Consider the following 13,144-nt stretch of genomic DNA (forward strand, 5'->3'; position numbering starts at 1 on the left):
ATTAGTTTTAAACATTTTACATTAAGAGTAGTTGTTTACGATGACTGGGAAATAGAACACAAATAAGAAATATGCTTCTTTTATGTGTTTAAACTATTCTTTTAAAGGATTTAATGTGCTTCCAAATCACTTCTGTATGTGTGCCTTAAATTCCAAGCATTTGTTTTCAAGATGTTAGATTATAAAATAGGCTTATGTTCATACCTTATAAACTCTTCTCCAATTCTTTTTGTTGTCTTTTAACATTCGAGACCAAAGCATGTTCATAAGTTCTGGAAATTGTTCATACATAAATGTAGCCCTGAAAAAAACAGTAATTTTTCCTCAAGAGTTTGCAATATGTTAATTTTGACAGCAGATGGCAGGCTTGTTCTAAGTTATTATATTTCCCCAAAGGGTTTAAAAAAGAATAAGCTTAATTCAAAAAATCTGGATGATACATTCCTTGAAAATGTCTTTCCTATATTTTAAACAATACCTATAATATGTAAGCCCCACTAATTAATATCATACTCTGCAAGTTCTTCATTCACTGACACAGTGGCCCAGATGTTCATCAGAAAAAAATATTTTAACTTTACTTCAAGTATTTTATACTCATACTTCAAAATTTGCATGGTAAGCTACAGTAAGTCTTGCAACTTCACCGAAAAAGAAAAACCGTGGGTTTTTTTTTTTTTCTGAGTTAATTTTTAAAGGGAATGAACCCTGTATAAAACTTTGTACATCATTATCTGAATGATTATGCAAAATTTATATTTGGCAGCTAGTTTAAAACTGAAAGAAAATTTCACATTTTTATGTAAAGATGCTTTGATTCTTTCTGCATTGCTGAGTCAAATTATCACTTACTTGGCAATCTCTCCCATGAGTTGCCCAGAAGGTCCCCAAGGATCATCATTCGTTGCTTCTCGAACCTTAGACTCAATCTCTGAATAATTCATAACCACATTGGTGCTGCAGAGAAAAAAAATGCACGCACATACGCACAAAGATTAGCATCAAAACTGAGAAACACATGAAAACTTAATAATGACACTATGGGTGTCCTAATGAGCTACCTCTACAGGGTGGGAAAGAAAACATCTTTTGTGCACAAACTACCCCAAGGACACAATATAACACATTTAAGCTATCTTTAAGAAGATTTTACTATTCCACTATCCTTCAAGAATACAGATGAGAGACTGCGTTAGAGCTGGCCTAAATTCAGTAAAAAAAAATATGGCTTTGGTTAAATTATAAAGAAAACTGAACATGATAGAGTTTATTATGAAACTAAGTTGTCAGTTTCTTGATCAGACTTGGTTTACATGCAGGTTTAGGTTTACTGATTACAAAAAATTCTGTAGATTAAGCAAAATTGCACAACAGATACTACATCATGTTTTCAAAAAAGGAATGATAAATCAAAGATAATCAGAGTTGTTTAGAACTCCTTTGAACACATATTTGTAATCCTTTAGGCTTTTTTCATCTATTATTATAATATACATTTTCCCTGTCATCATATAGTAGTTATCCCCCCTTTTATTTGCTATATAATATTCCATCAGATATATTTATGATATTTACCTTTCCCTTAAGATTTCAGCAATAGGCAAGAACATGGGCTCTAGGAATCAGAAAGCTGTGACACCAGTCACACTTTATGACCTCTGGCAAAATAAATTATCTTAATCTCAAATTCCTCAAATATAAAATGGGAACAAATAAAAATAACACATCAAAGGACAGCATATTAAATGATGTTTAGCACAGTGAAAGACATATAAGAAATGCCCACACATGTTATTATAATTGATCGAAATAACCATTAGAATTTTTAAAAATGAAATACTACTTTAATAAGAATAACTGAAAAATTAAGACATGATGACAAAATGTTTGGTTAAAATGCAATTTGTCATCTTTATATGAACTTAAGAATTCAAAGGCATTCTGAGAAGGAATAAAGACCTACTATGAAAATGTGACATATTATAGTAGTATTCATTTGCCATCTAAAGCTCCAATTATTACTGAGCAATTGTTATATAACAGACACCTGTGAATATGTAATTCAAATCTTCCATTTAAAATTAAATCTTAGAAATAATAACTTTTTAAAAATATCAGAGTTTGGTAGCTATTACTTACATTATGCCCCCTTTTTGCTATCTGGTTTTTCACTCATCTAAAAGTACTATTTTTTAAATAAGGAAGGCTTGGTTGAATTTGTCACTCAAAACCTCTTCAAATTTATTTTAATCCCTTCAATTTCTTTAACTTCAGGGAAGAGACTAATAAACAGGTTTGGGTCAAATTTTAAAGGAACAATTATGCATGTAAATGTGACTTGCCAAATCAACAAGTAACTCTGGCTTCTAGATTTATATTCAGAACACTGTTCTACTAAGGAAGAAAAGTGAAATCCTGGTATTTTCTTTCGAATGCTGGAGATAGCATCCTCCTAAATCAACAACTAATTTGATAAAATAAATACAAATTATTTCCTTAGTACTAAATAAATACATAATCTCTACAGTCCCTTCAAAATTTAAAGCTTAATGAATTTTCATAAAAATCCAATAATGATACTATTGATAATAATTTTATGTATAAATGTAGAAGAGTAATTTTATCCCTAATTTTTATCAACAATGAAACCAAAATAAAACCCAGGCAGCCAATAACAGATATGCAATTTACGATGCCACAGATGATAGATTTTAGAATGCTTTTGTTTGTCCTGGTGGCTGAAGAATTCATGGTTTAAGCAGTTAAAAGTGCCAAAATGCAGCTGTGAAAATGAACAATAGCAATAAGGATTATAATTCACCCAAGCATTTCACTACCAAGAGTGCACATTTTGAAATCTCTCTGCATTGTTTAATTTGTTGGAGAACAAGATGAAAGAAGTTAATCTCCAGTCCATGGACACAAAATATTTTTACCAGAGCCTTCATAAATGCATTAGCTTTCAGAACACTACTTTCCTTGTTCACGCTACAAAGGCCCATGGGTCAAACGAGAAGGGCCCTGTTTCCATAACCCTTCACAAGATGCTGAGCTTAAGGCCTGTGTGTTTGAGTGGTGTGTGTTTGGAGAGGTGGCAGAGAGCCAATAATTTAAGAATCGCCTGATTTCCTTTGTTGAAAAACAATGGGAGCCTTAGAATATACGTTATAAAGTATAACTACAGAAGGATATGGCAACTATAACAACAAAAAACAAATCTACTTCCAGGAAGTGAATTGTATTTTAAAGCTATTTTCCAATAAAACTGTTGCTTTCAGAAAATGGAAAGAATTCTTTCAAGATCAGATCTGATAGTATGAAGAATTCCAAAACAAAGTATTTTTGAGCTTTACTTGACCAGAAACAACTGTAAACTAAACCAAAACAAAACAACGCTGTATAGTTTGGCTACATTCCAGGTTGTTTAAAAATAATGGTTTCTAAAAAGACAGAAATGGTATTTTAATCCTTCCTTTCCCATGTTTCTACTGCCCTCAATCCATGTTCTATTCATAATTCCAGTAACCCTTCTCTCAAAAAAAAAAAAAAATTTACTTTCCGATGTTTGAAAGGAAAAAACCAGTTTAATTTTTGAAACTTCCTATGACTGACAGAAATGTCTGAAGAATGGCTATTTCAGACACTAGAGGGGGCTCTCTAATCATTTTAGAGACATGCAAAATGCAGACAAAGGTCCAGAATACATTGTTAGCAGAATTACAGAAAATACCAGTAAAGTTTTATAGCATTTAGACTAACTCCACAAAGTAGTGACTTCTGAACTTGTACCAATCCTAAACTGAAATTACTAACTTGAGAACTTTTATCTCTTTACACTGTATTACCACTATTATGACCTTTTTTAAAAGGCTGAAAGTACTTGGATACAGGATTTTTTAAACCTGCACTTCCTTTCATTATAACACTTAAGAACATAACTAAAAATGATCTGAAACACCAAAACAATTTCCTATATACCACTTTAAACCAACTTGGCAGGGATATCAAAGGAAAACTCAACCTATAAAAATTTCTAATGAATTTTAATGCTTCTGCTAATCACCACCATCTATCTCCAGAGTTTTACCCATTTTTAATTTTCTCAAACATAAACGGACATGAAAATGTAAAATGGAGGGGAAAAAAGAAAAAATTTTCAAATGCTTCTGTATTTTTTACTATTCTATTGCTACCATTAATGTTATCTAGATTGAATTATCTGAAATGTTATCTTAGACTGGAAACAATCTAATAATCACCAGAAAGCACAAAATGAACTCTCCTCACATTGTTCTAAGTTTACTCAGTATTTTTAACTTTGTTTCTGCTTAAGATAAATAGTCTTGAAAATGAGTGACCAGACCAGATAAGGTAAGTTCCTTTCTGACCTGAAGATCAATGATGATTAAGATCCCTCTGGAAATGTAACAGTACCTACTGCTGGGTAGATTAGTAATATAAATAGTTAATAACAACAAAACTTAAAGGTCTCTGATGTCAGGCAAAAAGAAAAAGCAGAGGGAATGAGGGAATAACCAGAGTGAAAAATACAGGAAGCTGCTCATGTTGTGAAGATTTTACTGAATAGCAATTTTGAGCCACTGCTTCTTAAGTGGATAAAATTAAGAAATGCAATCTTCATTGTTTATGTGTGTGCAGCTTATCATTACTTCTACCCTATCCTTCCCTGTTTGTTCCTCAAGACACCTTAACAATAGGTAGGACAGAACTAAGATTTCCCAAGGAAAGGACAACCAACACCACTTGCTCACCAACTGCTAAAAGGTAACGTCCTCAAGCTCTGCACCCGCTTCTAAGACTGTGAGTACAGTCTATATTAATTAGTCAAGGGCTAAGTATCTTGTTTTTATCTGCCCTACCCATTCTACATTCTCCTTTTATTTGACCACTTTATATTGATAAAATAGTGAGTTAAGTTTGGGTGTGGGTTTTAGAGGCAGAACTAGTTGAAAAATCAGCACAAGGATTAATGAGAGAAAACTGGAACAGTCCTTATTACTGACATTTTATTTCTCTTACAAAGTCAGGTATATGCTTTCTAAAACAAAACTACACCAAAAGAAAAGGTAAAGTTTAAGTATAATCTGATTCCATTAATAGACAATTAAGGAAATTGAAAGAGAATAATGCAATAAGTAATATTTTTCCTAGTGTGTCTTTTATTTTTTTTTAAAATGGAGTCAAATGGGTCTACATATTTCATTTGGTTTCTTCTTTTTGTTTTAAGCCTGTTATAAGACTTTGTTTCCTGTAAGATCAGGAAATATTTTGAGACTTTGAGACCTTTAAATGTGTTTTATCATATGTAGACTCAGGCCCTCAGAGACAGACACAACTTAGTTCCAAGCAAGGGTTTCAAATAATAGTATCTTTTCTCCCTAAAACTTTCCCATATTTTCCAAATTTCTTCCCATGAGCATCATACTGTAACCAAAATAAGCCTATTAAATGTTATTAAAAAACAAATCCAATACTGTATCACAGTTAGCATAACTATTTGTAGGGAAGTCAAGCATGATAAGATGATACAAATATTATCTGTACTTTCAATAACTTTTATCAGGCTTTTTAAGTGCAGCAAAGTATTAACTCAAATATCTGTATATGTATTAAAATGTGTACACCAAATGGCACATGTATAAAGCCACAAGGAATAATTTAAGTAATTACTTTTGGAATTATAAAGCTACAAGGAATAATTTAAGTAATTACTTTTGGAATTAACATGATTTTTAAAAACACTATTTAGGAAAGAATAAATCTTAAATCAAAATCTATATATCAAAAAGTTACCTGTTAATTTTTATTTCAAAAAAGGACAATTTTTTTCTTCTTTGGTACTCGGGATTGAACTCAGGGATTTTTATCACTGAGCTACATCCCCAGACCCTGGGTTCTTTTTTATTTTGCAATAAGGCCTTGCTAAATTGCTGAGGGTGGCCTCAAACTTGAGTCCTCCTGCCTCAGTCTCCTGAGATGCTGGGATTACAGGTGTGCACCAACCATGCCCAGCTTAAAAAAATATTTTAATAATGAAGTTATACAAAAAAATTATGCTCCCTGTTCATTATTAATCTTTTAAAAAACTTTTAAACCATAAAACACTCATGAAATGAACACTGAATCTTTCCTCAGGTAACAAGTCATTTATGTTGGGAAATTTTTTTTTTTTTTTTAACATTTCTAGTTGAAGTACTAGGGAAATAGTACAAAGAAATCTAAAAGTTTGATAATGGATCTTGTGTCTTATAACCTTTTTTTTTTCTTTTTAAAATAAGGAGATGGCCTTCATCACATTATCCTTATTCATAAACAACATTTTATAGGTTCAATATTCATATTTTAAAAATATATTTCATCTCATTATAGCCCTGTGAACAGTAACAAATTTATTATCAACAAACAAGAAGTCTACCTTAAATACAGCAATACATAACTCTGGCTGTTAGGAGAAAATTTGTGGTGCTACAGAAATGACAAGTTGAGGTAGAAAAACTGATTAGTTCACTTAGCTGGACAAATATCCAGTTTGTCATCCACTTGTTTATTTATTTCTCTTTCCACATTTTTATTGGTGCATTATGGTTGTACGTAATGATGGAATTTGTTGTTACGTATTTGTACATGCACACAATAGAATGATACAGTTTGGCCAGTATCACTCCCCAGCACCCCCCTTCCCCCATTCCCTGGTCCCTCTTCTCTACTAATCTCCCTGTTATGAGATCTTTGCCTCTGCACCTGCACCTATGTTTTCCTTGTTCCTCTCTAGCTTCCAAATATGAAAGAAAACATATGACACTTGACATTCTGAGTTTAACTTATTTCATTTAACAATGTTCTCAAGTTCCATCCATTTTCCTACAAATTACATAACTTCTTTTTTTTAATGTATATTGTGTATATATCCCACACTTTCTTTATTCATTCATTTGTTGATAGACACCTAAGCTGGTTCCACAATTTGGTTATTGTGAATTATGCTGCTATAAACATGGGTATGCATGTATCACTATAGTATGAAGGATGACTTTAATTCTTTAGGATAAATACCCAGGAGTGGTATAGCTGGGTCATATGGTGGTTCCATGCCTAATCTTTTGAGGAGTTTCCACACTGATTTCCACAGTGATTATCCTAATTTATTGTTCCACCAACAGTGTAAAAGTGTTTCTTTTTCTCCACATCCTCTCCAGCATTTTTTATTATGTGTATTCATTTAAAATTTTTTTTTTAGTTGTAGACGGACACAATACTTTTATTTATTTATTTTTACATGGCACTGAGGATCAAGCCCAGTCTCTCACATATTCTAGGCAAGTGCTCTACCACTGAGCTATATTAAGTGTATTCTTGATAACTATATTCTTGATAACTTGATAACTGGTGTGAGATGAAATCTGAGTGTAGTTATGATTTGCATTTCCTAATTGCTAATGATGTTGAACATTTTTTTCATGTATTTTTTGGTCATTTGTATTTCGTCTTTTAAGAATTGTCTGTTTAATTCATTTGCCCACTTATTAACTGGGTTATTTGATTTTTTTGATGGTAAGTCCTTTAAGTTCTTTACATATTCTGGATATTAATCCTCTGTCAGAAAAGTACCTAGCAAGAACTTTCTCCCATTCTGTAGGTTTTCTCTTCACATTCCTAATTGTTTCCTTTGCTATGAAAAAGCTTTTTAATTTGATGCCATCCCATTTATTAATTCTTAACATTATTTTGTAAATTTCAGGTTCCTATTGAGAAAGTTGTTGCCTGTGCTTATATGCTGGAGTGTTGCCCCTACATTTTCACCTAAAAGTTGCATAGTTTCTGTTCACCACTCATTTAAAGTCTTTTCTTGATTTGAAAATAAAATACAAAACAATGAATAATGAATAATGTCTTCACACAAGCAACAACACTGTCCAACAGAAGAATTAATTTTACTACAGAAAATATCATATTGGATTATACAGTACCTTATTTATAAAACAGCTAAAGTGCTGAACAAGAAATTCACTATTGTTCCCCGTGTAGCATAGGAAGGAAACAAATAATGGAAAGTACAGAAAGAAACAAATGCAACAACTCTATCCCTAGCAGCTTTCTCTGTCCCACTTAGGAAAAGAAAATGTGAGAAGAGAGGGAAAATCTATTTAATAGCAACGACTTTGTGAAATTATATGAACTCAGAATTCCACAACCGGTAGATAAGCAACAGTATATGTTAGAACTTTGTTAGAGCATTGTAAAGTTCATTTTGCACTATGCCACAATGTCTGAAAAATCAGAATGTTATCTGAAATTATTAGTAAGTTTTCATAAATAAAAGCCTACTAATTAATATATAAGACAACATCAAAAGCAACATCAAACTGTGGGACTATTAGAACTAAATGTTGAATAAAAGTTCAAAAAAGATACTGTCAGTCATGGAAAGTACATTTTCTTTGGTTTTTAGAGAATATCAGATACAAACCATAAAACTGAAAAGAAGAAAATCCATGTTCTTTGCTCTTACACATGCACTCTTGAAAGCATGGTAATATCAGATTGAGAAGGAAAAACTAAAATCAGAAACATGAAAAAACTGAGGATCTCATAGCCATTCTTCTGCAGTAACTAGATTTCAGAAAAGAGTAACCTGCTTACTTAAAAAAAAAAAAAAAGTCTATTTCAACCCCCATGATATCATATCTATTTGGGGTGTTTATGTGCGTATTACTTATGATTTCAATTACTCACACAAAAGATCACGCTAGATTATATACCTTCTGTTTTCCTCTTCCCAAGAGCAAAACTACAATTCTAAATAATGAAATATGAAACTTTTTGCTTCTGGAAATAACCATCAAGAATTTGCTCTGAAATATTATACTTCATCCTTCAGAGATCTCAGTTAAAAAAAAATAGATCAAATAAATAAAATTGCAACTTCCTGCCAGGCTTCAAGGAAGGAGTCCTTTAAAAAATATTCTAATTTCAGAATAATTCTGGATATTCAAAGAAAGATCAAATTAGTTACTATAACTTGGTACCCAAAGTATTTTAAAAACATGGTCCAGACAATAAAACAAAACAAAACAAAACAAAGGGTCTAAGTCCAAACTTAAGCTGCCTGACATTAAAACCACAGAAAATGTTGTATTAATGCTTGAAAACACCATTTCTAATTGTTCTCTCCCCACATGATGTAAGACTATAGAAAAGTACCCCTAACTGGTATAACTGTTGTTGAAATTCTATTTTAAATAACAAGAAAAGTAAGGACTGTACTCTTCTATTAATCTCAAAACTATTCTCCAACAGAAGGACCAAATACTTTGTTTCATTCTAACCCAGGCTGGCCTTTAATTTCAGTGTTTATCATGGGGACAGTGAACTGAATAACAGATTTTTTTTTTTTTTAAGTCGGGGGAGACAATGGAGATTAAACCAAGGGTGCTTTATCTTTTTATTTTTTATTTTGAGTCAAGGTCTCACTAAATTCCCAAGTTATCCTTGAATGTGCCTCAGTCTCCTGCATTACTGGGATTATAGGTGTGTGCGCGCCTCCAAACTCAGCAGGAACATACTGATTTTTAATCACTCTTGACACTTTCCTACTACTGAACACTGTTAATTGATGTGGTTTAATATTCTTAGTACTCTTAGTATTTTTAGACTCTATTGGTACTACTCACAGATAAAGCAGAAACACAAATTCTATAAAAGTGTTTTATATGAAAGTATTTTTTAGTTTTCAGTTTCATGGGAGGATGGAAGGAAGAATAAAAGCAGTGAATAATATTCTGCAAGCAGAAAAATAAAGCTGTAGGAACTCCTAACATTCTTGAAAGCTTAATAGAAGACCCTGTGTTTCTTCAGAATTATGAGAATGGAAATGTTTACACAGACTCCAGACACTCCCAGAATTAATAAAAACTGAAAGTATCCCAAGCATATTATATTTCCTCTCTAAGAGTAACTGATATTTAGAGTCACCAAGTTTTATTTCTAAGGTAGAGACTTGCATGGCAAGATACTTTTTAAAAAGTCATTGATTCTTTATAGATTTGATTGCATCATCATTCCAAACAAACTACTGCCAAATTTGTTGGGTTCCTCTCTTAATCGATGTAAAGTATTTACTTTCTGTGTATTGTCATTTTTGTTGACTTTACTACCACATTTAGAACTAGAGGTTGGCTTTCTCTGAGCTCCCCCTCTCCCTGCCTGCCCAAACAGAAGTTAAGTTGTTACCATCCTCCAGAAGTCAAGAACAAAGCTGAGTTGAGAGGTGGATGCCAGTGATTGGCTTGGCTAAATGACTTGTTGCCACCCATGCACCTCAGATTTGGGTTATAACAAAATAATAAATTATTTTTTGTTACAAATCTTCCAGATTTGTTTTGTGTGTGTGTGTGGGGGGGGGGGTACTAGGGACTTAACCTCATGCATGCTAGGAAAATGCCTACCACTGAGCTACATCCCCGGTCCTTTTTGTTTTATTTTGACACAGGGGTCTCATTAAGTTTCCCAGGCTGACCTCGAATTTAGAATCCTCCTGCCTCAGTCTCCTGAGTAGCTGGGATAGTGGTATGTACCACTATGTCTGGCTAGATTTGTTTTATAAAGTTAAAACTTTGAAAAGTCCAGCCAAGGACCTTCCGCATTTTAGAAAGATTCGTTACACAGTAAGAAATGTTAATACAAAAGAAATTTAATCTGAGGACTCTTATTAGTAGCTGACATTAACTGATTTATACCACACAGTACTTTCTTTTCTAGTCTCTAAAAATATCCATTACAGATTATAAGTATTGCAAATAGTCTTTATCTAAATATTTCAAACTGAAAAAAAAATCAACATTTAAAATTTCACTTCAACCCCAATTCCAATCTGTGCATTAAAGAAGTATTTGTTTCTAACATCCTAGGAAAACTTCCAGTGTGGATTCATTATCAGTTTGGATGGGACAAAACTAACCAAACTCACATTTCAAATTTCCAGGATTCACAATATCAATACATTCATTACTTAGTATAAAGCTGTCAATGTTTTTCAAAAAAATCAGGCAGAAAATCATTATTTTATGGTTAATATAAAATTCAAGGTTAGAAAGATTAAATGAACAAGCATTGAAGAAGTCAACATTCCAAATTTAGTTTCAAATGGTAAGCCAACTACTAGACTAACGAAAATGGATACATAAATTGATTGCTCACTGGAAGATATGAAGTACAGAAGCAGAAACTAATTCATTTTATAGAAAAGGTCATTAAATTTTTATAGTTCAATGTAAAGTCTTGGGAAACACTAAAAACCACATACAATTGTTTCAATGCCTCAAAAAAACAGGAATTGATCCAAAATGAAAATATATAAACCAGGATGGTAGTAGAATTTCTTACTCTTATAGTGTATTTCAACTTTCCAAAAGGTACCAGCTTCTTGATAACCATTAAGGGAGACTTGAATCGGCAAGTTTTTAAGGAAATAGTTTACTAATTTATTTAACACATGTGCAAGGAAAACTACATGAATGAGATAAGCCAAGAAAAACATCCTGATGTCCACAACTAAATTATGACCTATGGGAGGAAGAAACTATAAAACTATTTCCCTTTTCTTACAATTTTGGTGGTTAGCAATCTCAAATAAAATAACCCATTTGATAGCAGCCCATTTTCAGACTATTCCAACATAAATTTCAGGAACTATTCTGACATACAGGCAACAATAAAGGAACATATTGCTCATTTATGCATTTTCAAAAATTGCTTCATCCTGTAAGGCTATTTTGTGTACAAGCAAGTAATACCTATATTAATGGATTGATAAGTTATTAAGACTAGTAGGGCCTGAATCTTTATCTCTGGCATACACTAACTCTTGTTTGATCCCTGGATAAATCAACAACTGTGTGCACCTTGGTTTCTTTGTCTGAAAATTCCTCATATATTACTGTTAAGGAGATTAGGTATGTGTGAAGAATTCAACATTCAGTTTTCTGATTTTTTTGACTGTATAATTTTTTGATTAAATAACTGCAACCTAAATATGGCCCCTTATGAGCAGAGTGGCATAATACGTTATTAGTTACCCATACCTCAGTCACTATGCAGAACTTGTCATGGTTAACTAGCCACTTATTTGAAGCAGTGGAATTGTAAAATTAAGATTTCTGGGAGAGAATACACTGTAAGGCAGAAACAACTCTTTTACTTAAGAAATGGCCTAAGAGCTAAAAATGAGTATCACTAAAGACAGAACAAGAATTTATTCACACAAGTCCCGCCACAGAACAACTGCTATCTCACTGTTAAGTTGAATTGGTACGTGAAGTTCACACGGCTTAATAATTTGGTGAACCATCAACTATAAGCCAGGGTTTTATATTAAGTAGCAATTTCTCCTTTTGTGGTAAACTGACATCATCAATAAGAAAAGTCTCTTAAGTTTTCTGGATTCTCAAACTAACATTTATATAAAATACTGGAGTTGCACATTCCATAGCAAACTATACCAAATATTAAAGACTTAAACCATTAAAACACAAAGGGAAATTATCTAATATGAAATTTATATTTATCAAGGCATGTGCCTGTAATCCCAGCAACTTGAGAGGCTGAGGCAGAAGGATCACAAGTATAAAGTTCTCAACAACTCAGTAAGACCCTGTATTAGAATAAAAAGATCTGGGGATACAGCTCAGTGGTAGGGCACCCTTGGGCCCATCATCATATTCCCACGTGTGTGTATGTGTTTATTTATATTTTAGGAATATCAAGAACAGCTGAGGGCCTGAGAGTATAGCTTAGAGGCACAGCATGTGCTTAGCATTCATGAGGCCCTGGGTTCAATTCCTAGCACAAGGAGGGGCAGGGAGAAGTAGACATTCTGAGCTTTCAAAATACCAAAAATGCAGCCCACAAGACTTACTCCATGAAGTTTCTAGCTGAACAAAGGGTTTTAGAAGGACCATGATATCTAGTTTCTGTACCATTTTTCCTCTCCAAGAACACAAAACTTTATACTAGGAAACATATTTGGACATTCACTGGATCTTGATGTTTATGTGGATGCCCTTCTACTCCCTCGCCCACACAAGGGTGCTGCTGCTATAGTGAAATGGGCAGGCTAACAGAAAAG

General features: G+C 32.8%; 1 protein-coding gene across 2 annotated transcripts in view; it reads right to left on the reverse strand.

Moving 5' to 3' along the window:
* Positions 1-13,144, reverse strand: part of Clint1 (clathrin interactor 1) — a 64,803-nt gene that overhangs the window by 28,767 nt on the left and 22,892 nt on the right. For both annotated transcript variants that reach the window (XM_047556131.1, XM_047556130.1), the window contains exons 2-3: positions 853-957; positions 205-301 (exon numbers count right to left, since the gene is read on the reverse strand). In XM_047556131.1, coding sequence (XP_047412087.1) covers positions 205-301; positions 853-957 — 202 coding nt within the window. The remainder of the gene's footprint in view (positions 1-204; positions 302-852; positions 958-13,144) is intronic.

The sequence above is a fragment of the Sciurus carolinensis genome, chromosome 6 (genome assembly GCF_902686445.1).
Source record: "Sciurus carolinensis chromosome 6, mSciCar1.2, whole genome shotgun sequence".
In the NCBI taxonomy this organism is placed as follows: Eukaryota; Metazoa; Chordata; class Mammalia; order Rodentia; family Sciuridae; genus Sciurus; species Sciurus carolinensis.